Raw genomic sequence first — 26958 nt, 5'->3', positions numbered from 1 at the left:
AGCTCCATCTTCCTAGCTATGGAGGTGTGCTGCACCTGTGCTCCAAATAGCTGTGGCTCTACCCGTATGATTTCCATCACCATGACCCTGAGCTCCTCCTCGGAGAACCTGGGGTGTCTTTGCCGTGCCATGGGGTGGTGTAGGGTGGTGTATGTGGTGATGTGTAGTGGTATGTGGTGTTTTGTGCGTGGATGTTGTGTGGGTGATGGTGTTGTGTGCCTCTGTGTGGTGGGGTTGTCTATTCTGTGCTCTCTCTCTGGCCTTCGTCAATAATTTTGGGTTGTAGGGGTTTGTGTGTGATGTTTGTGTGTGTTTTATATTGTAATGGGTGTGTGTGAGTGGTGTTTGTATGTGTATCAGGTGTGTGTCTTTCGAATTGTCCAATGTGGCGGTGTTTTGGAGATGTGTGTGTATTTTGAGCGCAGCGGTGTGTACCGCCAATGGAATACCGCGGTTGAAAGACCGCCGCGTGGATTCGTGGGTCGTGATAGCATGGGCGTGCTTCTGTTGGCGTGACGGTGGAGGTTTTGTTTTCGCCAGTTTATCACTGACCTTTGGTGTGGCGGACTTGTGTGGGTGTCTGAATTTCGGCAGATTCCGAGATGTGGGTCATAATAGCTGTGGCGGATTTCCGTGGCCGCGGCGGTGTATTGGCGGTCTTCTGCACGCCGGTAAGCGGCTTTTACCGACAATGTTGTAATGACCCCCTAAGTAATGTACTGTCTCTGTGTTGTCATGTTTCTTGTGCCTCCTCTCAAATGTATGTCTGTCAATTCTGCATTTACATAATCATTCAGAATACTTCTGAACTGACTTAGAGTTGTTAAAAATTGGCACTTCAGAAGAGAATTGGCGGACGTCCCCGTCTTAAGGCTTTGACCCAAAAATACTATCCATGTCAGTAAAACTTTTAAAATATACAATCCAAAAAGGGAGCTCCCTGTCTTACATTGCAGCTCGAATAGCCCCAAAGCATCAGGATAAATGCAATCATAAGAATGAATTTGAATAATATTTCAAAAAGTCTTTCACCATAAATGGGTGCAGCAAGTGCTGTAACGTTGTAGAATGTTTTTCACCATAAGTTGGTGCTGCGAATGCCGTATATCCGGACACGTGTTTCTGGCTTTCTGCCATCATCAGCGGAGAACAAAGTGTGGCAGATGGGGTTGCCTGAAATGCCGCCTAAACGTATTCTCAGGTTTTTGTACCATTCATGAGGCGCACAGGTGCTTCACCAGAGCTCGTCAGCACAAAGGCTCACGGGAGCCGTTAAATACACAATTTAAAAAGGGAGCAATTGCTGCACCCATTTATGGTGAAAGACTTTTCAAAATATGATTTGAATTAATTCTAATGACTGCATTTATCATGATGCTTTGGGGCTATTTGAGCTGAAATATAAGACAGGGTGCTCCCTTTTTGGATTGAACATTCATAATATATTCATAAAGTAAATATATTTCCTAGATTCTTCCCTCCTCTATCCCATTCAATCGAACTAAGAGACTCACATATCCCCTGAAAAGTACTTCAGTGCCTCGCCTGGTCTGGTCTGTAAGTGCAATATAAATACAATTATAATAACCATATAATGACCAGCTAGCACCCATATTAATGGGGTGAATTGAGATATGAACAGGCACTGTCTACACCTGGTTAAACAATAAGCATTTAGAAAAAATATAAGATACGTTTCGAAACACACAAGGGTGATACAACCTTCTATATTTTTCTTTCTTCCAGAATGAAGTAACCATCAAAAACAGAAACTTGCCATGTTCCTTCGTGGAGCTGGCGACATTCGCCAGGACATAAGTGGGGCAAACCGCGGTAGCCCCGGCTCCTCCCGTTTCCATCGCCTCAGCCGATAGGTGGGTCTGAGAAACCCGAGCTCTAGCGCGACGTCGTTCTCTCAGCCTCACCTCATGCTTTTCCCGCCAACACGCGACGACAAAACGTGGGGCGGGACATTAGTTTGATTGGCATCACCTATGGCTAGTGTGACCGTCGCGTCAGAGGGTGGATGGAGCGGCCATCTTTGAACGGAGTATGATACAGAAGAAACATTATCTGTCAGGAATATATTTCTTGTAATGAGCTATGCAACAAACATAGTCAGGTATTTAATAGAGTTGCAGCTTTTGTTAGGAGTTTCACAGGTGCCAGGGAATATAAATCAACATTTAAAATGAGCTATGTGTGTATTCGCCCTAATTGTACTGGTGTGACACTTAGTATATCCAAACAGCTAGTTAGAAGTTCGTCTTTGTCTATGCTAAATGTATTTATGGATTAATCGGTCAGTCCAGTTACACACAAAACACTAGAAAGCACATTTAGTTGCATTCATGCGGGGACCAGATTAGCGGTTAACCACGCCCGAAGAAAGTTGGCGAACTGCGTGGACCCCGCCCTGTGCTTTCTCATTGGACGCCGGGTAGCCATGTGAGGCCTGTGATTCGCGTTCAGCTGGGTTTAAGATGCCTCTCGGGGGTGCTGTCGTAGTTCGCACGGCACAGCCACCAATACTTGGCAACTGGTGGCGGAGCGCGCGCCCTCTAGCCAATGAGCGCTCGGTTTCCTTCCCTCCGCCTTCCCCCGCAGCCCAGAAGTGGCAGCTCGGGCCGTTAGCAGCGCGAGGAATTTCAAAAACTCTAGGAGTTCGGAGGGGAGCGGGCGGTGACGTCATCCCCGGGTCCGCCGGGCGCGAGCAGCCCAGAGTGACGTCAGAGAGGGTGAGTGAGGGCCGGGGCGGCAGCTGGGGAGGGCTCGATGGGTCGGGGGAGCTTCCCGTGCCCCTCCTCGCCTTTTTACCGGCTTAAGAGGAGGAGGTTGGGTCGGGGCACCGGGAAACTGCCACACCCACCCATACAGCCCTTGAGCCGGTCAGTGGACTCGAAGCGCTAGGCGCAATCACGTGGTTGTGTCTTCACGGCGAAGGCGTCCCTTTCTCTCCCTGACCCCTCCCGTGCAGTCAGACACAGAAGCGCTAACGGTAATTGCAGATCACATGTACATTTCCCACATGCATTTGTAACGTTTCAGGCCCGATGTGTGTAACTTTCTTGTTAGTTTGCTATGTCTTTTTGTGTGACGTGCACAGGAACTGCTTTGCAAAGGATGCAATTTAACACATTGTGTGCACCTGTTAATGCAACAAGGTAGAGATTATATATTGTAGCGTAATGGTAACAAATTACACCGTCTAGTGACAAAACTGTCCCATATGTGTTATCCAAAGCCAATAAGTGTAGAGGTTTTTAGGTCACAAGTTAAAATTACTTGGCGTGTGTGTGCAGTTATTTATTGGTCCTGTTTCGGCGTCTCCTGAGTTATTTGCACATTTTATTTTCATTCTGATTCACGCACTAGTGGTTTTATTTATATATAGTGCCTGTATCCATCATCCCCATTCACTGCCCCTCAACTATCGGCTCTGTCTGAAATAGCAACCCCTGGATCTCCTGACACCTCTGATTACGGCAGCAACTCTCACAGTTCCGGATGCATGTGGTGGGGATTGCATATTGGCTCCCCACCCCTTCCTGCCGGCCTGTCCCCTGCCCCCCCCCTCCTGCCTTCACACTTTTGTCCAGATCCCCTCCTCCCTCCCCAGACAGGCCCTGCACCCTGGCACTGGGCGCAGCTTTGCAAGGGTGCACCTGCCTGCTTCCCTCCTCGGTGCCTGCCAGTGCAGCAGGTAAGTGCAGAGGGAGATGTGGGGCTGTCTTGTGTACGAGGGGGTGGTCTGTTGTACACAGCTCGCCCTGTGCTGCAGACAGTGTCCCTGGTGACTTGCCCCCAGTGATCGCCGGTGGCAGACCTTAATGTAAGGATCCTTCCATCACTGCGCTCTTCTTACCCGGCAGTGGGCAGGAGAGGCTGCTGTCATTCCTATTGAGGCAGTTTGTGTCTCTGATGCACCTTCGGGGTGTCTGTCTGGGGGTGACCATCCCTCGGCAGCTCTGCATCGAGACCACCACTGGCAGTGTGTCTAAGGCATGGTGGGGACCCCTCGGGCCTGCAGTACCAGACACACCCTGCCCCCACATCCTGCTCTCTTACCACGAATCGCCTCGTCTTGTCTGCCCTTTGACTCCCCTCGATTCGCACTGGATGCTTTAAGCTTGCCTTGCACTGTAAGATGCAGATGCTCGTGCCCGAGCTTTTCTTCCCCTGTTGAGCCCAGGTGAGACGTCGGGTTTCAGTGGTGTGGCCTTTGCATTGCAATGGCATCTCTCTGGCAGCAAACACCACAGCTGTTCACCAGCCATGCTCGGAGCTGCCCTGATCATCAGTCTCCCGAGGGCCTAGGCCCTAGTGTAAGGGTTGTAAATACTTGTGCTCCTTGGCCTGTTCACCCACCACCCTCCCCGCCTTGCTTGTTTCTTGACTTATACTATAATGGCCTGTGTGATGGCAGCCACACGCTTGCCGGTGCTTCTAATGCTCTTTACAGATGGGACAAGTGGTGCCACAACGTGTCTCTGTCCTGTGTAGGTTTATTTTTAAACCACATGCAGTGGGAAGGGCAGGGCCCTGCATCCTTCTGGGCCGTGCGTGCTCTACAAGTATTGTTGCCTTCATGACCTGCGCCTCTCCAGGTCATTAAGCATGCATCTGGTAATAAACCGAGGTGTAGGTCATTGCCTTGAATCAGGCGGTCAGTATCCACCTCTACACTTAACTTCCGCAGGTGTTCCCAAGACGCCACCTGAGGCCTGGTGGGTACTTTCCTGCCCATGGCCTCTCAGAGGTCATTCTTCTGCAGGCCCTCATGTCAGTACTAACCCAGGTCTCCACCCTTCTTCTCCCACAGAAGCGTGCACGCCCCCTCCGGCCCTCGCACCCCAGAGAAGCCATGGACCCCCGGGACGCGGGGCTCCTCCGGGCGGAGGTTGAGCGCCTCTCGGCCGAGCTGCAGGAAACCACGCAGGAGAAGGTGCAGGCGGCCCAGTACGGACTGGCCGTGCTGGAGGAGAACGCAGACCTGAAGCAGAAGTACACCGACCTGGAGTCCGAGCATGAAGCCATGAAGCTGGAGCTGCAGCAGGTCAAGGAGGTGAGGGGCCCCTGTCCTGGGGGGCTGCTGGAGGGTCTTGTACAGGGAGGGGGCCAGGGCTGATGCCCCCTCACACTTGTGCCCCGGTGACGGCCATGTCTCTGTGGATTGGAGTTAAGTGGGGGTTGCTGGTGGGTCGTGTCCTGGGAGTAGGGCAGAGCTACACTCCCCCCCCCCCCCCCCCCCCCCTCAGAAAAGGTGTTGTGCACTAGTGATGTCTCTGCCTCTTACATCCACTGTTTGACCTTCTTCACATCCTGGTGTTATGGGTGGATTCGAGTGCAGTGGGGGCTGCTGGTGGGGCTTCTCCTGGGAGGAGGGCAGAGCTACTGCCCCCCCCCCCCCTCAGAAAAGGTGTTGTGCACTAGTGTTATCTCTGCCTCTTACAGTCACTGTTTGTCCTTGTTCACATCCTGGTGTTATGGGTGGATTAGAGTGCAGTGGGGGCTGCTGGTGGGGCTTCCCCTAGGAGGGCGGCAGAGCAGATGCCCCCTCACACTCCCTCTGTAGAGCAGGTGTTGTGCACTAGTGTCATCTCTGCGTCTTACATTCACTATTTGTCCTTGCTCACATCCTGGTGTTATGGGTGGGGTGGATTGGAGTGAAGTGGGGTCTTTTCTGCCCAAGCGAACCATGCCTCTTGCCCTCTGGCTGTGTTAATGGTTGCAGAGGCTGGCAGCTGAGAACATGGCGGTGCTTTTAGTTTTTGCTGACTCAGACCAGCCTTCTGTCTGAGCCTTAAACTGACTTTCATGCATTGTGCGATTTGAGTAATTGACTGAACTGCGTTTTTAGGTCAGGTTGACCACAACGTGGTCTGGTACTTCTTGTCACACGTTCTTTAAAAGAGTCTCTCTCTTCCCCCACTGCACGGGCACAAACTATAGTTCACCGAGTTATAGCTACTTCAACTAACTCTAACCATAACAGGCGAAGTTTAGTACGTTTAAAATGTGAGTAACTATGACGCCCATGTAACTTTTTTTTTTTTTTGTGTGTGTATATATATATTTGTCCCCACACTTGAAATTTTTTGGTTTTGCCACTGCTTGTTCATTGGTATGCGGGTAGTTTCCTCTGTAGTAATGCAGAACAGGAGTTTTACAATCTCATTTCGGGCAGGGCTCGGTTAGGTGGCCGTGTTAAGGACCATCTGTCAAGAATGTAGTGTCTGCCTTGGCCAAGAGCACCACCTTCTGGTCACAGGATGTCTTTGTAGGTTACCTGAGTTCTGTTACAGTGAATCATTGCCAGTGATATTCTCGGCTGTTGTGACTGACGGATCCATGGCTGACTGGATGTCTGTATGATCCACACTGTATGGCAGCAGGAAGGAGGTAACCTGTGGCCAATCAAAATGCGATTGGATGGGCACCTTTTCCGTCCCCTTATGTGCCTTATTGTGAGAGAAGATTTTCCACTCTGTGCAGATGAGGTATTGCAGTCAACTCCGCTAAGGGGGGGAGAGGGGGGGGAGGGGTCACATCTTTGTTGTAATATTTAGAATGAGTGGGCATGCCACTTAACTTCTTTCACATGGGTTGGGCGGGTGGCTATGGTTTTTTTTTTCCACCAAATGGTTTCAGGGTTTTGCTGCGCTTTTTTTAGTTGAGCATAATCTTTTCTGTGGGCTTTAAGCACACCAATCACTTCATGGGTGTGGAATTTATCTACCTGTCCATGGGACAGATTGCGCCTTAAATCTACTTTTTCTGTGTTTAAAAAAAATAATAATAATAATCTACTTGTCCCTTTGGTGCATTGTAGTGTGGGGACAAATTATGGCAGCAATCTCATTATGTCAGAGCTCTGATAATAGCCTCTCTGATCATGCCAGGGCTACTACTATAGTAGGGCTTGAATACTTGCAATTCCGATCCTTTCTATAGCAACTTCCTTATTTTGTCACCTTTCCACAGGTTTACGTACTGGGTCTGGAGGAAGCAGTTAGCAATAGTTTCATGGCTGGAATGCCATTGAGTGTGAAAACCTAGTAACTTGCATGTTTTTTAAGGTTTTCCACCAGCTCTTCTCTAATCTTTTCCCATAATGAGAAGGTTTGGAAATTACTACTGTCATTGTCAGGAGTACGAAGTTCTTCCCGGATTGGGAAAAAAAGTGGTTGGGGGGGAAGTGAACTTGTAAACGCTCAATAGATTTTCACATGAGCAAATCTACACACGCATTTATTTTCTCTTGCTACAATACAGTTCACAAATATTTTCTAGGAGTATGATTTCTTGATTTACTTCTGTAAGTTCTTGTGAATTCATGAAAACCACTAATTCAAAGACATATACCAAGGGTGCACCTTTGTGACTTTCTTAAAAAATTTGGGTCTCTAAGAGGGGTGGGGGGGCTTTTTACACCACTGGTGGCAGTGTGTACTTCTAAAGACCCAAAAACCTTTTTTTGCTTTTTGCCGATGTTTTACAATGGTGAGGGCCTGACAGCTCCTAAAACAGTTACAAAAGTCATGTCAAAACAAGACACACATAGACGAAACCAATGCTTCCCATAATCTTGTTGAAAATTGTTACACTGATTTTTCCATTAGGAATATTTTTCGGAAATACTAGCATGCATCAACACATTTAACTAAATGACGCTTCAAGGAAATAGCACCTGTTAGAGATGGGGTCTCTAGCTGGCAATTGGTTTGCACCTTGAAGTCCCATGCGTTGCAGATCGAATCTGGGCTGATGAAGTCAGGAGCGCATGCAGACAGCGGCTCAGTGATGGCATCCAGCGAAGTCTGTGAGACTAGGGCAGTGGTGTGAAGCAGGGCGGTGCAACGTGCGGTGTCCACAGGTCACTGTGCAGGCAACAGCAGCGTTGTTGTTGCGGAAGTGCTCTCGTCGGTAGGCCCAAGACAGCGGGGGGGGGCAGTGGTAAGTGACACTCGCAAACAGTGTCCCCAGGCCATGGTGCAGGCAGGGATGCCTGGTGACGACACTAAAGTCGATGGTGCTGATGTCTGTGGACTGGGGCTGCGGTGCGGGACAGGACTGTGCTTTGCGCTCCTCACATGTGGTGTCCACCGGCCACTGTGCAGACAGCTGCGCCAGCAGGAGCGGTGTTGTCTTGGAGGCCCAGGCTGTGGTGTGAGCCGGCAATGCCAGAGTGCGGGTCCCACAGGTCGTGGTGCGAGCAGCGTCTCAGTGAAGTCATCTGACTGCATTGGTGAGACCAGGGTTGTGGTGCGAAGTGGGGCAGTGTGAGTCCATGCGGCGGCAGCAGGTCATGGTGCGGCCAGGGCTTCGTTAGCAGCGTCACAGTGGTTTCTCCTCTTGAACAGCACTAAACACACAGTTCCCAGTGCTGCAGGTTGAGGAAAAATAAGTCTTCGGTGTCCCTGAGACTTCCAGCAGGAGGCAAGCTGTACTCCAATCCCTTGGAGAACTTTTTCAAGTAGGACCCACAGCAAAGTTCACCCTTTGCACTCTTTTCAGACAGAAGCAGCAACTGCAGGCCAGTCCAGCAAAGGGACAGTACTCCTCCTTCAGCTCTTCTCCTTGGCAGAGGTTCATCTTGATTCTAAAAGTCTGGGGGTTTAGGTCTTCTTCTTATACCCTGTTCTGCCTTGTAAAGTTGGCAAACTTCAAAGCAAAGTCTCAAGTGTCTGCAAGATCCTTCCTTGGCCAGGCCAGGCCCCAGATGCACACCAGGGGGCCGGAGACTACATTGTGTGAGGGCAGGCACAGTCCTTTCAGGTGTGAATGACCACTCCTCCTTCCCCTCTAGCTCAGATGGCTCATCAGGGTATGCAGGCTACGCCCGCCCCCTCTTGTGTCACGTTTGGAGAAGAGGTGTGATCAGCCCAACTGTCAAACTGACATAGACAGGGAATCCACAAACAGGCAGAGACACAGAATGGATTAAGCAAGAAAATGCCTACTTTCTAAATGTGGTATTTTCAAACAATTTAAAAACCAACTTTAATAAAAGATGTATTTTACATTGTGGGTTCATAGACCCCCCCCCAAACTCCACATTTTTTATCTGCTCGCAAGGGGAATCTGCGCTTTAAGGATATTTAAAGGCAGTCCCCTAATCTATGAGAGGGATAGACCTTTCACAGTGAAAACCGAATTTACATCAAATATGCCAATCATGGATGAATCAATCAGCAGTACAATTTCTATAGGGAGCACTTGCACTCTTGCACTGACTAGCAGTGGTAAAGTACGCAGAGACAAACCAGCAAAAACAGACCTGAAAAAAAACAGGAGGATGAAGTCGAAAAGTTTAGGGATCACCCTGCAAAAAGGGCCATTTCCAACAGCACCTAAAATTTCATAGTAGCAACTTTTATTTTTCCTACTTGCATTTCTTTTCCGATCATTTTGTATCGAAAGCAAATAAGCCTCATTAGCTTAGAAGCTTCTGCAAACATTTGCTTCTAATCAGAGCGCATTCTGGGAGCTTTATACTTAGCCCCATATTGTTTACATTTTTCAAACATGTAAGTACTTTTTTTTTTTTCTCTCCTTTTTCTTCTTACTGGAACCACTGTCAGTAGTCCAGTGTGACCAGGAAATGTTTTATTCATTTACAGCGCACACCCTAATAATTAAGGCTTTTCATTAATGAACCATAAATACAAGTTCGAACAGCAGTAACATATGGACACACATTACCTCAACTGCAGACAATTCCCTTCTCTGTAAACTGGCAGCCAAAGGGTTTGTGGTGCAGGGGGTTGGACCTACTTGTCCCAAGGACAAAATTAAACATTAAAACGTGTTGCTCTTAACCCCAAACAATATGCCCCGGGCGTTGGGCATTTGGAATTCCACATCTCTGCAATTTCATTTGTTCCTGGGCATGCCTTTAAAAAATCCATGGATGACACTGGTAAATGCTTTTGTTTGTCTCGCCTTGGGGCTGTTTTGTTAGTGCCGTGGAGACTGACACTGTTACAGGGATCACAGGATGTTGAGCCATCGCCGAAACTCTGTGTCCCCCCCCGTCCCCCCCCCCTAAGCCCCCCCCCCCCAGCTCCAAAGTCGGAAGCTCTAGCCCTTACGCCATCCTCTCCACTAGGGTTCTTTGTCTGGTGTGTGTTGGGGCAGTCTGGGAATAATTGTGTGTGTGTGTGTGTGTGTGTGTGTGTGCGCATAGATATATATAGCGCTTGGTAATACAGGTTCTGCCATTCCATAGCGCTGCAAAGTAGGTGCCACTCTTAATAAAATCACATTTATTTGCAGTTAAGCTGCCTCTTTTGTTATTGTTTGTATGCATTCAGTGTATTTAAAAGTTAGGCTGGTATTGCCAATGTAGAGGAATAATCCCATTAAAAGTTTAACACACAGAAATATGACTACCCCCTCTTTGCTTATAACACTTTTGACGCCATCCCCCCCCCCCCCCCCCCCCATTCTCTGGGTTAATGCCACAAAGGTGCATCGTTGGTGCTATAAACAATTTAGGTGAACACACTAGAAAGGGTTGCATCTCTAGGCTATCACAGCCAGCCTGCAGGAATGTGGTAAAAACACTCCCAATATGATGGTCTTGTTGTATCCTCTCTCCTGAAGTGACAAGCCTGGGAGGGTTGCTGTGGCACCTGGCAAACATCCACTACACTTCAAACCAAAACACATGGGTAAAATACGTTGTCATTTATAATGCTGATGGCTCTAACTCTCACAGATCTAAGTCTGTGTACATTACAAATGCTTGTTCCACATGGGTCGGATGGCTTGCTAAACTTCTGCACTCGTTTTGGATGGATGGAAAGATTACACAAGTGTCTGATTGTTGAAGAGGTAAGCTTTGTTTCAGAGTGCTATATAAGTGCCCAAGCATAAGCTGATTGACAGGTGAGAGAGGAGCCTTTTACCAAAACCATGGCCACTGGAATTGTGCAGCTTCGGCGATGTTGTGTGGGTTATTTATTATTATTTTTATTTTTTTAAACTATTCTAGCTTTGCAGCATAATCCATCATTTTGCTACATAATCTGCAGATTTTAACAAAATTGTTTCTAGTTTAAGTTGTTCAAAGTTATTAACAATGTAGTGACACCTTGTTGTGCAGTGGAAGGCCCTTTGCAAAGCTGGACTGGTCACCTGTCTGTCGTTTATTGCTATTTTGGGGTGTTAAAGTGGCACCAGTGAGGTGCAGCTAATGTCCAGAGGGCGATACCAAGTTTAAAAATGATAGTGAAATAATACTAGCACAAAATGTGCAGGATTATGTTGCATAATTTGCCTTTTCTTTCCGCATAATTTACTCAGCCCTGCTACGTAATTTGGCCCTCTACTGCCTCATAATTCCAGTGGTCCGGACCATAACCTGTCCCTTTCACACTTGGGCAATGAAGGGGTTTCTGTCCGCTCTCGCTGGGCTGCTTTGTGGTCGGGAGACCCTGAAACAGGGCTTCAGCGGGCAGACATCTATAAATTTATTTTTTAAAATGTATATATATATATAATAATAAACCCTACTAGAGTCGCATTTGGTCCTGCAGTGTTGAGCTTCATAAGTGATGTGGCTCGCTTCAAGGTGCAGGCCTCTGCCCGCTGTGGCGGTTTATGATAAACAGGACCGTTGGTCCGAAGTGATGGTATTAAAAGGCCCGAGGAGCTCAGGCTGCAGATTACTGTCCTTTTCCAGGAAGGAGGATTAAGAGATTACCCATGCCACACTTCGTGCTGCCACAGTGTGCACTAATTGCATCTTGTGCAGCAGCGAGCCAGGCATGCCGTGTGCTTAAAATAACATGTAACCTCTTGGCAGCTGTGGAGAGGAGTGCTCTGTATCCAGCTCTGTGCTTGTGGACTGTTGCGTACCAAGCCCACATTCTTTGCTCTGTGAAAGATTAACATTTTTTTGCACGATCTTTCTGGAAAACGCATAATGCAACGCTTCTTCCAGGCCTTGTTGCATCTAGGCACCCTCAAGCCTGTCCATATGCAGCGGGCTTTCAAATTTAGAGCACTTTCATCTCTTCTGGGATTCCCCAAAAATATCGTGTCTAGCCTTTGTCCAAAAGTGATATTTTTTTTTATTTATTCATTATTATTAAAAAAAAAATTTTCGGTACCTCCTGTTGAACTACATGTGCATAGCTGTGATGTTTGGTTTTGTGATGCCATAGACTGGGAGACCATGCCTACCAGAGCCTCCTCAGGTCAGGCTCTGGATACTGCTTCAGGTGTCTAGCCAGATTCTTGTTTCAGAAACTACATTCATAGAAGGGCCTCATCTGGTCTGTTAACTTGTCCTTCACATTTTGCTTCATCAACCACATGGTGCAGCAGCCGCCCGCTGTAAGCCTTGGCTCCCTTCACTGCCTGTGGCAGAGCTTCTACCCATGCTTCACATCCGCCTCGAGTGTTCCTTTATTGTAACTGAGAAAGCAAGTCACGTGTGTTTTTTTTTTTTTTCCTTTATTTTTTCAACTATCTTTATTTAGCTGAACAATTGCTATATATTTGGCCCACACTTCAGGAGGCTCATTTAATGGTGCTTGCTTTCCCCTCTCTTAGGTCTGGTCAAGAATTGCCTTCAGATGTTCCGTTAGATCATGCTCCTGAAAGATTACATATATCTCCTAGTAAACATAGCTATGTAGGGGGTTACACCCCCCCCTCTAAAATCAATCCATCGTTCTGTTCAAGTGACCTTCATATTCTTACATCCACAATGTCCTGCAGTCTCTGGCATTTGGTCAGACCACTTCTGCCACTGTTTTTATTCACTATTCACTGTGAATGTCTGCCATTTCCTCCTGCACATGTGCGCACCTAGCTGGAAAATAACTGTTTTCAGTGCTAGTAGACCAATCTGTTTTTAATTTCAGTTTAAAAAAAAAAAAAAATGTTTTTAACAACTGTTTTTGTATTTATTTTGCAAACCAGGGCATCCAAGTATTTCGCTGTTAATGACTATTCCATATGTTTCCAAAAAGACAAATACAAAATTGCTTCTCAAAGCCAGACCTATTGCCAAAGGCAATGCCTGTTAAAGTCACTGTTGTGACATATGTAAGTGACAGTAACATTGCAGCTGTCTACAATGTGAGTGCTTGGCTAAGTCTTTATCCTTGTCTCATTTACAAATCGATGTCTAGCACAACCGAATGTCTTGTTAAAATGTGTATATATATTTTTTCTTTTAAATCTTAATGCAATCACGTTGTTGGGACGTTTAGGTACCAAAGGGGTGTTGTGTGTGTGTATATATATATATATATATATATATAATGTTTTTGTTTTTTTCATCCTCTTCCCAAGGCCTTATCTTTTGGCATTTTGTCAATGCTTGACTTCGGTTTAAACAAATCTGTGGTGTGGCTGGAACCTGCACTCATCCCCACAACAGTTTGCACACCTACTTGCCTTTCTTAAGGGGTGGGGGAGGGAAGTGGAGAGTTACCGTTTGGATATAATCCAGACCACCTGCATCAGCTTTTTCTCTGTTTACAAGCTCACTCTTAACTTACATCTGTTTCTAGGCTTTGTCAGAATCCCAAATAAATCATAAGAGGGTTGCTGCGGACCGTGAGCGAAGTGAGGAGAATCTGCTCAAAGAGAACTCTGTCAAGGAGGCCAAGCTGCAGGAGAAGGTAGAAGACCTACAGAATGAGCTCAAGCAGATGCGCTCCTTTGTGACCAACACTGCAGCTGAGAATGAGGGGCTGAGCTCTGCCCTTCAGGAGCTCAAGAAGGTAACAAAGTCTAGGTCAAGGGTGGGGGCAGCAATGACATTGAAATGTTTGTTACTGCACGAGCCTATGTACCTTTATCTTGGGCACCCGGAGCAGTTGTCCTTTCAAATTTAGAAGCCAGGAAAACTTGAGCGAGTATTCTATTTTGTTGGCTCTTATTTTGTGGCATGTGAAGAAGAGGCTATGTACTCAAATCAAGGCATAAGTGAAGGGTGTCTCCCCCCCCCCCCCCCCCCCACCACCACCCCAAAAAAAAATTCCTCTGTTAGTTAAAACTTAACATTTTCAAAATGAATCACCTGAGTAAAAGAGCCAACTTGTACACTCTCCTGGGTTGGTTAGCTTTGAATGTTGGTGTTTTGTGAAGACTGCTCTGGACAAAGGGGAAATGTGCGAACCTGACTGCTCTTGGTAGTGCAGCCTTGCAGTGCACACAGAAGGTAGTGTTGAGGGCGTGCTTGGCTTTCCAGTATGAAATAACTCCAGCTTGGTGAGTGATCAAGAAGCCGCTTTTATCCAAGCCAAAATTCTTCAGCATGCATTTTAATAGGTTTGAGGTTTGGATGAGGCTTTTAACATCCGTCCCTATCAGACATTCCCTTTAAATTTTTTGTGAGATACACAGCCGTAGCTTCTCTCTCCCTTACCCCAATATGCCAACAGGTGTGTTTTTTTTTTTTTTTTTTTGTTGCCTCGGGCTTTAAAGGGTTACACTGCTTTTTTGATTCCAAGTCCGAAATTCTTCCTCATATGTGCATCAGTTTCTCTTTCTAAAGAAATAAAATGCTTGCTTGATGTAATTCCTTTTTAAATCTGGTGTTAGCGGATACCTATTTTAACAAAAATATATGTATGATGTGTTCCTGGGGCTTTCAGCCAGTCCTCTTCATTGGTCTGTTGTCATTCAGGTTTTTCTTCTGCCCACTACGGCATGGGCCACTGTCAGCCCCCCTCAGCCAGTTAGAAACCCACTGACCAAGTATTTCTCTTCAGTGGCAGGGACTACTATGGTAATGTCTGCTTTTTGTGAACATAAATGCTCTTGCTTTTGGCCATTACTTTTACTTTAAAAAGGAAAAAAAAGAGTTATTTTAAAGATTGAAAATGGCCCAGCAGCTTTCCTAACAAAGTTAAGCAAACGTATGATCGCCTATGTCAGATAAATTGTTGTGAGACAGGCAAGAGGTCTTTATCTTCTGAGGCTTGCAAGAAATCAGTGATGCTAACTGGAAACAGTATTAGAGAATGTTCCTTCTTGGGAACAAGTTGTGAAGGCTTTAAGCGCGCCCCTCCTTATTACTGCAATGTTAAGAATGCATTAATAAAATATTTTCTATGCTTAGGAGGTATAAGAACATTGTGGATGGTGACCAACTCTAAGCACAAAGTTTGCAGGCTTTGTATCCCTCCAGTGCCTGACGGAATGATGAAGATGAGTGGGTGTGATGCGTAGTGTGCGCATCATGTACCTGTTTGATCTTGTCCTATAATTCTTTCCACTCTTGTCCCATCTTCCAGGAGTGCAAGAGTTTGGAAACCGACAAGGCGCAGCTTCGCGCCGAGATCAAACAGTGCAAGATCCGGGAGATGCGGCAAATGCAGGACTGTGCTGAGCTCGAGGAGGAGAATGTTTCCTTGCTGAAGCAAGTCTCTGTCCTGAAGGAGAGCCAGGTATTGCATGGAGGGCCCAGCTCCCTCCAGAACGTGTTGCCCCAGTTTCTAGACTTGCTGTTCTGTAGCATGCTTGTGGAAGTCTGCGCTTTAGCGCACTTGGTGAGTTGTGTGGGCGGGTTTGTGCAAAGAGTGCAAACATAAGACGTTCTTTGGTCCTGTAGCCACTCTAGCTTCCAACAAGCTCTGTAAGCGTTTCAGCAGAGCAGTCTTTCCTTGCAGTGTCCTTTCTAATCTAGTGAAGTAACCATTTGTTGCAGAATAAACTTAAAACAAACAAAAAAAAAAATTATATACACACATTTCCAAATTTGTTGGAAACTGTATCTCAGCAAGTGTTGCAGGCAGCATGGACCTTACAGGAAACTGCTTGAAGAGCTACTTTTTTTTTTTTTTTTTTTTTTTTTTTTTTTTTTTTTTTTTTTTTTTTTTTTAAGGTCTCAGCTGAGACGGCACTGGCGGACCCCAACCCACACCCTATACTTTAGGCCTCACACCTAAAACCGCAAGACGCTATTTACTTACAGGGTCCTTAGAGGCGTGACATTGCTTACCATTGTTTGTCTTCACTAATTTCCTTGCTTTTCCATGCTCGGTGAGTCCTAATTTCACTTCTTTGTGTGTTTGTCCCTGCCTTTGAGTATGGCTGAAGTAATGCTTCCGTTGCCCAGTTCCACTGCTTGATGTGCTTTTTTTTTTTTTTTTTTTTTTTTTTTTTTACTCTTCCCCTTCTCTGTTGCTTGTCAGTTCCGCTCCTCCCCATTCTTTGCCATCCCACCAGAAAAAAGTACCCAGAAGATGCCCTGAGTGGTTTCAAGGAAAGATGCAGATGTTGCTGCGCTCCCTGCTCTGTGTGGCCTTTTTGGTGCTGTCTTCATCCAGGGCCAACGCTGCAAACTTCAGATCAGATCTAGGATAATTGAGGGTTTATTTATTTTTATTTCTTCATCTTGACACAGCCAGTGTTTCACCCATAGGAGAGACCTATTGGTTTTGACAGGGCTTATTTTGAAGAGACTTCTGAATACCTCTAATTATGGTTTAGAGTAATTGCAGCTTGTTGCAACATTTGTATTTAGCTTTTTCTGACCTGACCGTCATACTTGTGTTTCCAGGTGGAGTTTGAAGGTGTGAAGCACGAGTTGAAACAGAGGGACGAGGAGATCGAGCTTTTAAATGGGCAGGTGGCAGAACTGGTGCGGCTGCGAGAGATCTCCGAGCATCAGTTGGAGGAGGCCCTGGAGACCCTGAAGAGCGAGCGGGAGCAGAAGAACGAGCTGCGACGGGAGCTCTCAGGCTTCCTCAATGCCTACGACTCCCTTGGCAACTTTCAGGTCAACCTGGATGAGCTCAACGAGGACGAGCTGGACAGTGGATACAACAACGGCGGGTTTGGGAGGCTCAATGGGGACTTCTGCATGTCCACTCCCCGGAACAGTGACATTTATCAGCCTGCACCCAGCCTGGCTTGTGACCTCTTCAGTGAGCTGAGCGTGACGGAGATTCAGAAGCTGAAGCAGCAGCTCATGCAGGTATTCCTTCACACCTTCTCTCTTGTGTGTGAGAGGCTCAGGTGGCAGCCGGGTCTGGCCTTCAGGAACTTCCCAGATGCTGAGATGAGTTCTGTAAAGCTCTGTTTGCGTGGCAGAGTCCAGCGTCACCCTCTAGCCGTGTGCTTTGGAAGCTTCCGTCCCCCCTCATTACCGTCTGTAATAGTGATCCTGATCAGGGTTGTTGTGCGATGGGTCAGAGCCGCCCAAAGGCATGTGCAGTGTTTCCAAGGTTTGGCATGGAAGTAGCACAACTTGTCAAATTGATTGGTGACTGCTCTTCACCAATGAAAATGTTACTAGGTATGCGATGTGCTGTGCATGGTCCTGAACCTAACTGATTGCATGTGAAACACTACCCTTTATTTAGGAAAAAAGCTATGTACTGTAAAATGAAGCGTCACTAAAGGGAGGGGTAACAAAGGGAGCACTATGGTGTTTATGGCACTGCTTGCAAGCTCTCTTCATTTTCCTAACTGGAATCGCCTGGTACATTGGGTCGTTACCCGTGATGAGCTGAATTGGCTAGTCTCAAGCTTTGCAGCTAAGCGTGGTGAGGGCTGGATCTAAACCTCCCTTTTTTAATGTCTGCACCACTACCAGGCTCTTTCTGGCTCAACTTCCCCTTCATTGAATCCTGTTATGGAATTTTCAGCAGTGATCTCCGATATGTGACGGACAGCGGGTCCCTTATCCAGGAGTGCAGCTTTTTTATTGCTGTTACCAGCTCTTCTTTAGCTTGGTAGGTGCTCTCATGCTTTGGAGCCCTACGAAGATTCAGGGAGCGCCAAGTCTGCCACATTGGCAGTATAAATGCAAAATGGGTCCAGTGTATAAGAAATTATGTTGCGATGTCTTGTAAAGTTGGCATGGAGCAGTTCTCCTTTTAAATGGACACCCCTGCCTTAGCTGGAGTCACAGATTCCAGAGTCTGGATTTTTGGGATTGCTCGGCGTGCGTGGCTTTTCACCTTTCAGCTGCTATTTCACTTGCAGTCATATCCCTTTAAACGGGTAAATCTGTTATTTTTATATATTTACTTTTTACATTTCTGGATCGCAGGCTCCTATTTTTACTTCATTATTGATAAAGTGCCTTAAATGTACATCGGGAAAAAAAAACTGGATCTCTCCTGGCATGTGTTCAAAAGAAAGCAGCAAGTTTATCTCCGTGCACACTTATGATGGCGAGATTTTGAAGTTTAACTCAGCAACATTGGCATGAAAAAGGGAACCTGAAAACCTTGCTTAAAATAGAGGCAGTGTTTGGTTTCAGTTGGTTACAGAAGGGGGAAACGTCAGTTTTCATATTGGCACATGTTTCCCTTGTTACAGTTGTCACTCATGTATTGCTTTCCTAATTGCCAGGTTTAGTGTCCATAGTCACATTCCCACCAGTGTGCTGCCATGTTTGGAGATAGAAATGTGCCAGGAATGGAGACTTTATCCCAAGTAGCCAGTTGGTGCACACATTGCCCCTTCTCTTAAGTTGTCGCTTCCCTGTCTAGAATGATGTGTGCCGAGTGGTGCCAGACATGCTTGCGGCTGAGAGCCAAGGTCTATGGCCACCACTCTTTCCCTCTGCTCAGTCATCCTTTTCCTCAGAACCTACAGGATGCTGGAGTCCTTTGAAACCAAGCGTCTTTATGGGATGCAGCCTCTTGAGGTAGGCAGCTGTGTCCTGTAATACTGTGGAATCTCTGACTTTCCATTGGTAAGAATTTGACCTGTTCTACCTTTGAATCTGGTGCCTGGCGGTAGTAAAGAGATGTTCTGAGGGCATCATTGGTCAAGGGACCTGTCATTAGACTGTGCCTGTAGGCCCCAGGAGACAGTTTGGGTGCAAGTGTTACTGAACGGGCTGCTTTTGACGGGTGCTGTTAACAAACATACTGTTTCATGGGGATGCATGAGGACGGGGGTGTTACCATCACATGGTGTTTTGGAAAATAACCAATTGTGTGAACCTAATATTGCATCAATGAATTGTTTGGTTAGGATGAATTTAGTTGTTTTTCTTATATATTTATTCTCTCATTTGATTTGTAAAATTGGTAAAAGCATGAGTGAACTTAGGAAGCTAAGCATTGTCAGTGGCAGGGAGTGGACAATGCACTGTTTGGGGCAGTATTCAAGGGCCACTGTAGTGTTCACAGGATGGGGTAATGTTCGTTTTTTGGGTAGTCGGTGCACACTTGCATCTGAGGCGGTAAGCCTGCTGGTGCTGCCTCTAAAATAGTGGCACGTTTTGCTCTTTTCACGTTGGAGGGTGGGGTAGAGTTAAGTAGCCAGATGACTCTCTGTCCAAAGTAGACTGGGCCTTTGCGGAGACCTGGTGAAGCAGCCCGGTCTATTACGATGGAGGACAGCAGCTCCTGTTACATCAAATCCATCTGTTCATGAATGTCTAGTGGAAACTTGCACTGGTTATAGCATGGCACCTGTTACAAATACATTCTGTGTGCAAAAGCTGCTGTGGTTTCTTTTCTTGACTGACACGTCGCTGAAGTGGTTGGATGGCTCTTGTGGTTGGTAACAGTGAGAAGACCTTGTGTGTTAGCTCATTTGTGTCCCCTTCCTGATTCAGTAATACTTTATGCACTTGTGCTATTGGTCGGAAAGAAAAAGGGGCAACACATCCTGCGGATCTGGAACTTAGCATCAGCCGGCAAACTTTAGGACCAATAGGAGAACCACCCTGGGAACAGCTCGATGGCGAACCCTGGTGATTCCTCAAAGGCCGGGGTGAGACGTGCTTTGTTGTGTGGTGTGTGTTTTGTTTTTGTTTTGTTTTTTGTTTTTGGGGGGGGGGGGGGGGGGGCAACCAGTCACTGTCTCCCAAACCAGAAACTGTAGGCACCAACCCAAATTTTTAGGAGCCGTGTAAATTTGATTTAAAAAAAGAAAGTCTAAAGCAAGACTATCGTTGAAGTGAAATCTGTATAATTGTTTTTTAATTAACTTCAAGCTGGATTTTGGAAAAAGTCACAATCTACTCATTTCATCTACCCTATTAAAACTTTTCCCTACTTTTCTCACAATCCTTCCCTGTCGCACCCTGTTTTTCCTCAGTTTTCCCATTTTCCTCTCTTCTTCCTTCAGCAGCGTTCGGTTTTATAGTGCTTTGAAAAGTGCTGTACAGACCAGATCATACAGATTAAGCAATAGCCAGAGCCTCAAAACAGTTGCCAAGAATAACCCAGTGAGGAGAGATGGTCATTTGTTAGAGAGCTGATCGTTGTAAAATGGGGGCAGTATGGATGGGCAGTGGAAGGCTTTCTGTTTTTGGCAGGTAGTAGTAATGAACGGAAATGGCGCTGGTGGGACTAGAAGAAAGAAAGCAGGAACGTGGAGACAAATTAGTCATTGCAAAAGGGGTATTCTAATGTGCAACAAGATGTCGGTGAGGATATGAACACACATGTATGTAAGGGCAGATGTGAGCTTGTGGAGGGGTGTAAGAACAGAAGAAACTAACATGGTGAAAAAAAAAAGAAAGTTACGTTGGGGAGAGGAAAGGTGTTAGAAAAGCATAAGTCCTTGTAAAATGAGAATTGAGGAAAGAATCTTTGTAGCGGGAAAGGGCATGTTTGTTTGTAGAGTTGAATAAGGGAATAGAAGTGAAGGAACAAATAGTCATACGTCCCTAGTAATGAGCTAAAGACAACTGACTGAGAGAAGCAGGGGACTAAGCTATAGGAGAGTGTGTGGCCAAGGGGAAGAAGCCAGAAAAAAAAAGTTGGTTTTAAGAAGTGTTTTGAGGGTGGCAATTGCTTGACTACCTAGATTGTAGAGACAGACAGCAGGAAACCGAGATAAGTAAGGAATCAGTGGTGATAATGGACAGGTCTAATGTTCTCCACAAAGTATGAGCAGAAGTCCGAAAGGAACAACTCTGAGGCAGTTCGAGATGGTGAAGATGAAAAGGAGAGGACCACAGTCTGAGCCCTGGAAACACCAGGATGCAGCCAGGAATCTGCATTATCCCCTGCCTAAGGCCAACATAAGGCACCCCATTGAAATGCTGTACCAGAGTTATAAAAGTGAGTGACTGAGTGAGAACCATTGTCCACCATACAGGGGTGGTTGAGAAAGGAAGATACATTTGTCGGGTGCCAAGCTATTGCTTGAGAATCAGTACACCAGATGGAAGAAAAGATTTGAGTCTGACAGGGCATCTCAACACATTTAAGAAGAAAAGAAATGGGACAGTAGTTCATGGTCAGGAAGAGAAATGGGGAGGATAGTATCTTGTTTAAATCAGCCGTAAGCCTGCTTGAAGAGCGGTGGAAGTTGAAGGAGTAGAAAATGTAATGGGCATATCTAAAGTAGGGATGATTAGCATTGGCCAAAGTGAACTGGGTAATGGCTTCAGCGAGGTGAGATGGACCATTAGTTATAAATGTAACGGAAGAGGTGTTGGAGTAAGTAGGAGAGAAGGTAGAACAAGGTAACAATATTGAGATGAAAGAAGTAGCAATGTCTGAAGTACTTGGAGGAGTATGAAGCAGAATCAGCAATGTGATTTAAGACCAGCTGAGAAGGGATGACATGTAGCCGAGTGGAGAGAAGTGATTGTGCATTAAAAATAGAGCTCTTTGGGATGGTAAAGGACCAGAGCTACAAAGAGAACGAAGAAGAGGTCACTGGAGGATAAATATCTTTTGAAATCCTGTTGCAAGATTGGAATATCAGACAGCGCCTTGGAAAACATGTTGGCAGATAGTTGCATATGCCCATATCTGTTTGATTGGGGGGGGGGGGGAGGGAACTGTACCCGGCAGAGAATTAATCCCTAACCAAGAGGCTTATAATACTGTCTTTTGGAGATGCAATTTTCTGTCCTCCAAAATGTCCCTTTGCCATTCCTGTTCAGTACTTCTTCCTGTGATGTTCCATCACATTCTGCCAGACTTACTTTTAACAAGTGTTTAGGGTAATGGGGCCATTACCCCCATCTTTTATCTTCTAGTTTTTAACATTACCTAAGCAAACATTAATAAAGGGAAAACCTAGGTTGCTTAATGTATCTTTATTTTCTAAGACCCTGGCTGCTAATTATTATTCAAAGTGCTCCCTGCAATAAGTTTGAGCCCCGTCCTGGTTTTTGGGGACCAGGGCGAGGCCCGATGATGACACCAATAGGGTGTGTGAGGGTCTTACAAAAGAAACAATCAAATTTCTTGAGCAGACTGCAAGTAATTAAGTATGCCTGATATAGGGCAGTGGGTGAGGATACCTTTTTGTGTATATTACTTTTAACAGGACTTCTTATGTACCGTATCCTGTGCACACTCTCACAGAAACCTGCTAAAGGGACCATCCTCTTCCTCTTGGCAGCTCACTTCGTTTAATCTTTTTTGCCTTTGTTTATAAGGGGACAATAAAAGGAAATTCCTCATTTCTCCACCTGCTCACTCGAGGCATGGTGCTGTGAGTTTTTTTAAATCTTCCGCCCCCACAAAAAATGTCTTAAACCACATTCCTCTGTAAGATGATAGTAAAGCACCTTGCTGTGTTTTTGTCTTCTTTGCCTTATTCCAATACCTGCTTGTCTCTGCCGGTTACTGTCACATGCCATCTGCCCTCCTATTGTTTTCTGCTTCTCACGTGAACATCCAGGGCACTTCAGTTTGGTGTGCTGTTTCCATTTCATTCACTTGGCTGTCTCACAAAGAGGGCCGTTCCTTAGATCAGATTTGGAGTCTCCGTACCCCTGCCTGCTCAGTTCATTTGGACTCTCCTGCCACCATTGTTGGGCTTCAGCTACACTAGTCCTGTACCAAGAGTTTTCTAGTTAAAGCTGTAGTGTTGGAGATCCTCGAGCACAGTCTGAAGTTCTGCCACTCCTTGGTGAGTGTAAGCCCTTCTGGCCTATTGCCTCTGCCTGGTGTGGGATTACAGACCACAATCATTATTACACATTCTGTAAGGTTGACCACCATATCGTTAAAATGGAATCTCATATCCCTCGTGCTGCATTTCCAGTGTCAAAACTATGCATGAAATCGCAGTTAATTGTCTGAATACTTTCCTGTGCCATGCTTTCTTAAAGGAACCTTCCGACCCGGTAGGGGAAAGTGCACTAAGTGTTATTAATTATGTAAAACAAAATTATTTTACTGCGTCCGTTACATCCACAATGCCTTTGAGCACCCCTTTGCTTTGGGTATTCAATAAACTGTATCTGTAAAAGAGTTTCACTGCATCTACAAATTGGATGATAAGGTTTGTATATGAGTAAAACTAGGCAGATAGGATTTCTTCCTTTGACTTGAGTAACTGCAGATCTTAAATTTTGACCCTTCCACCCTTGTCAGCCCCTCCAATAATCTTAATACTGATGAACATGTCTTGCTACAGTGTAGTTTTAGCGAGGCGGAAGATCAGTGAGATGTAAAAAAAAATAATAATTTTTTTTTTGTTTTAAAATGACCATTCCTTTACGTCTATTTTGCACCCTTGGGTGTGAATTGTACTATACAAAAATGTACTAGGCAAAAAAAATTGATTAGTCTGTGCCTGGAACCTCGTGTATCTGTAGTGACGGACTACTGTCACGTGAGATTGAGGGCTCCATTCTGTTCATGTCACCATTCTATGAGGTGAATAGACCTTAGTGCAGCCTTCAGTGGTAAGTGAGTGAACTTTCTCTCTTGGAAGTGTTCTCCTGCGGTAAAGTGTCTACCCCGCACCCTGTCGCTGCAGTCTTACTACGAGTAATCCACCGTAGGTGCCTGTTCTCGGTGAGGTGCTGCAGAGGGTGGGGGGGGACAGACAAACCTTCTGCCCAGGTGTAGTGTGGGGGCTGGGGTAGGGGAATCCTTCTCTTTAACCTTGGTCTCTTTACCTCTGTAGCAGGTCCCTCCATATACCTTTTTGTGGCTTCCTATATATCTCCTGGTATATTAATCATACCTCAGCAGTGTGGCTGTTAGAAGGGCACAGAATACATTGAACGACGAGCCTATACACATAATAAATTGTATGATGTCTGATTTAAAAAAAAAAAAAAAAAAGCAGCAAATAAACAAGATTCACTTTCCAAAAGGAAAGGTATTGATTGTTGTCAGGAAAATGAGAACTCTATGGAAGCAAAATGGTACCTCTTAAGCGTTTGACTAGTCTGGGGGAGGGACGGGGAAATAGCATTGGCAAAGCCAGTAGGGTAGGTCTCCCATTTGGGTACTATGGCTCTACCAGTGGAGTTTAGCAATGATTTACGCATCCCTTATGCTACGCAGCATGGCTAAAGAGGTACAACAACAAAAAAGGGGGGAGGTGGGCTTTGGCGTAGCTGGCCATGTTGTTTAGTAGCCCGCACGTGCCTATAAAAGTCACTGGAGCTTTATTTTTACAGATCAAAGTTAGAAATTAGGCTTTTTTAAATTCAATTAATTTATATATTTGCTAGCTGGGAAAGCAGCACAGGATTGTGGTGGAAGGGAAGCAATACAGAGTGCATTAGTAGGGGGTTGGGAACATGGAAGGCATGGGTTGGGGGAAGCAATACCTGTCAATGGTGGGTGGCTGAAACAAAACGCAAGACTTCGGAAGAAGTGCAGGACGTATGACGGAGAGCAACTTGAAGCTGTATGGGAGAAGCCTAAAAAGGGCAAGCGCATCACAGAAGGGTAGGGTGAAGCATCATGGTGTGCAGCCAATTGTGAAAGATGTACGTGAGACTGCAGGAAAACAAGTGCACTCTTGTGCGGTGGTTAACCAAAATGAAAAAATAATGCAGAGAGCAGTGGGTGGATGTAAGTAATTTTGCCATGCACTGGGAGAGGGACTAACACAAGAAGAGAAAGTAAAGCCCACACAAACTAACAAAGCATATGAGAGTGACAGTAAAGCCAACCATTGGTAAGCAGCGGGCGGGCTCTACGCCCACTGCAACCCGACAAGAAGTAACTTTTTTCAAACGGACGGCATGAGGTATCTGGTAGGAGAGACCTAAAATAAACTGGCTGCCAAATCTGGACTTTTGTGAATGGGATCGCTGCCTAGAAGCTTAAAAGTAAGCCTGGGTAAAATTTCATGGCACCAGCATAATCTGTAATTTCACATTGCATGAAATTATGCCATGTCGCCTAATTACACACTGTTCATGGCATAAATGTAGCATGTGTGCAGAGGAACCACGCGAATGACCACAACACGAGTGGCTGGTGTTTGCTCTGCGTGTTTTTTTTGTTCTGTTAGCCTAATGTTTTCTTGGTGTGCTTTTGAGGATAATTTGAGTTTCATCGATCCAAAAGGCAATCGTGGTTAGCTGATATTCGGTGTCAATGTGTGCTGGCTCCAGTAGTCCACACAACACTTGGTAACTCTTTGATTTTTATTTTGTAGGTTGATCGTGAGAAGTCTTCCTTAGTAAACAGCATGCAAGAGCTACAGCGGCAGCTTGACATCACAAAGGAAGCTCTATCTGAACAAAAGGTACAAAACATCCAGCTAACAGATGAAGTAAGGGCCCTGAAAAAAATTCAAGAGCGGAGTCCGATGAGGATGTGTGGCATGGATGATGCAGGCACCCAGAAAGGGACTGGGCAGTCTGGGGATAAGTATGATGATGTTGAAATAGCTCAGTTGACAAAAGAACTTCATGAACTGCGGCAGAAGTATCAAGATTTTGAAGCCAAATACAATGATGAAAAAAAGGAGTGGGAGGCAGACTCTCAAGAATTGGCAGAGAAAATCAAATTCTACATAAAGTCTGGCAGGAGCGACCAAGAAATCCTTACTGAGTTGGAGGACGAGTTGAGGGCTTCAAGGAAATTGGCCTTAGACTTTCAAGGTAAACTTGTCATGGCTCAGGAGGAGCTAATGTTTTTCACAGAAGAACTGGCCAATCTCTACCACCACATCTGCATGTGTAACAACCTCACCCCTAACCGTGTCATGCTGGACTATTACAAGGAAGGGCGGGGGTCAAAATTACAAATTCGGAAAAGGAAGTCCTCTGATATCTTTGGAAAACTGCTCTTGAACGCTGAGCCAGAGGTGTTGGACACTAGTGGCAGTGGTGATCAGTCTCCTATGGGCAGCCAGAGCTCCCCCCTGGGGTCTGAGTGCGGTGATTATGCCAAAGAGCCCATGAACCTCACACATCTTGTGGCCATTGTGAAGGATCAGATCCGTCACCTTCAGGGTGCCCTTGCACTGTCCTGGCACCATACCTCAGCAGGCAGCTTGGCCTCAGAGCTGGAAAAGGACAAGGAAGCTTTGGTGGAGGAGATAATGAAGCTGAAGTCCCTCCTGAGCACCAAGCGGGAGCAAATCGCCACTTTGAGGACTGTTTTGAAGGCCAATAAACAGGTACTCTTTGTTATAGTTAGGGCTCCTGGTTTTGTGCTCTTTGTTTTTTAAAGCTCCATGCAATTTTTTTAAAAGCTTACAGTTTTGTACTTTTTGCTACCTTTTTGTAATAAATTTAACCACTACTAATATTCCGTTGGAGTTAAAGGTGGTGTTTTCTTTATGCATGAATTGACTGAAATGGGTCCCTCGGTGGAGGAGTTGTTCTTTACTCCTTTAACTCTTCCTTTTTTTTTTTTTTTTTTCTCCCCCTTGTTTTTACTTTTATTTTAAAATCATGTTTCTGGGGCAGCTACTAGTTCTTCTTGTGTGTATGCAGGGACAATGTTTGCTCCCTCCCCCACCCCCAAACGATGCATGATGGTGTAATAATTGTCCTAAACAAGTAGTGCATTGATTGATTGATTGATTGAAGGTTCCAGGAACCAAGTGCAGATTAGCTTGATAATCCTTCCTCTTAACTTTCTGTAAGCCATAATTGGTATTACAAAAATCATAGGAAGTGTTCACTGATGAGCAGAGGTCCTTTTAGCGAGTGCTAAGCAGGCATGCGCTTCTGCACTGGCACATTACATACTATACTATGTGCAAGATCTATTCTGTTTAATCTTTCTTTTCTCACTCTCCTGCACCACTGTGGGTAAGACTTCAGGCTGTCCATTGTAAAACCAG

At 45.8% G+C, this 26958-nt stretch overlaps 1 protein-coding gene across 2 annotated transcripts in view; it reads left to right on the top strand.

Annotated features, from left to right (window-relative positions):
• Positions 1–2448: 2448 nt before the first annotated feature.
• LOC138260928 (protein bicaudal D homolog 2-like) overlaps positions 2449–26958 on the top strand; it is an 82172-nt gene continuing 57662 nt past the window's right edge. Inside the window, exons 1-6 of one of the 2 annotated variants that reach the window (XM_069209453.1) lie at positions 2449–2738; positions 4823–5065; positions 13533–13745; positions 15264–15416; positions 16532–16948; positions 25318–26286. In XM_069209453.1, the coding sequence (XP_069065554.1) occupies positions 2484–2738; positions 4823–5065; positions 13533–13745; positions 15264–15416; positions 16532–16948; positions 25318–26286 (2250 nt within the window). In that variant the 5' untranslated portion in view covers positions 2449–2483. Of the gene's footprint in view, positions 2999–4822; positions 5066–13532; positions 13746–15263; positions 15417–16531; positions 16949–25317; positions 26287–26958 lie in introns of both variants that reach the window. The other variant, XM_069209454.1, reaches the window with a different exon arrangement.

The sequence above is a fragment of the Pleurodeles waltl genome, chromosome 10, assembly GCF_031143425.1.
Source record: "Pleurodeles waltl isolate 20211129_DDA chromosome 10, aPleWal1.hap1.20221129, whole genome shotgun sequence".
NCBI classification, from domain to species: Eukaryota; Metazoa; Chordata; class Amphibia; order Caudata; family Salamandridae; genus Pleurodeles; species Pleurodeles waltl.
The sequence above is the reverse complement of the archived record's forward strand: the minus strand, read 5'-3'. Positions and strand labels throughout refer to the sequence as shown.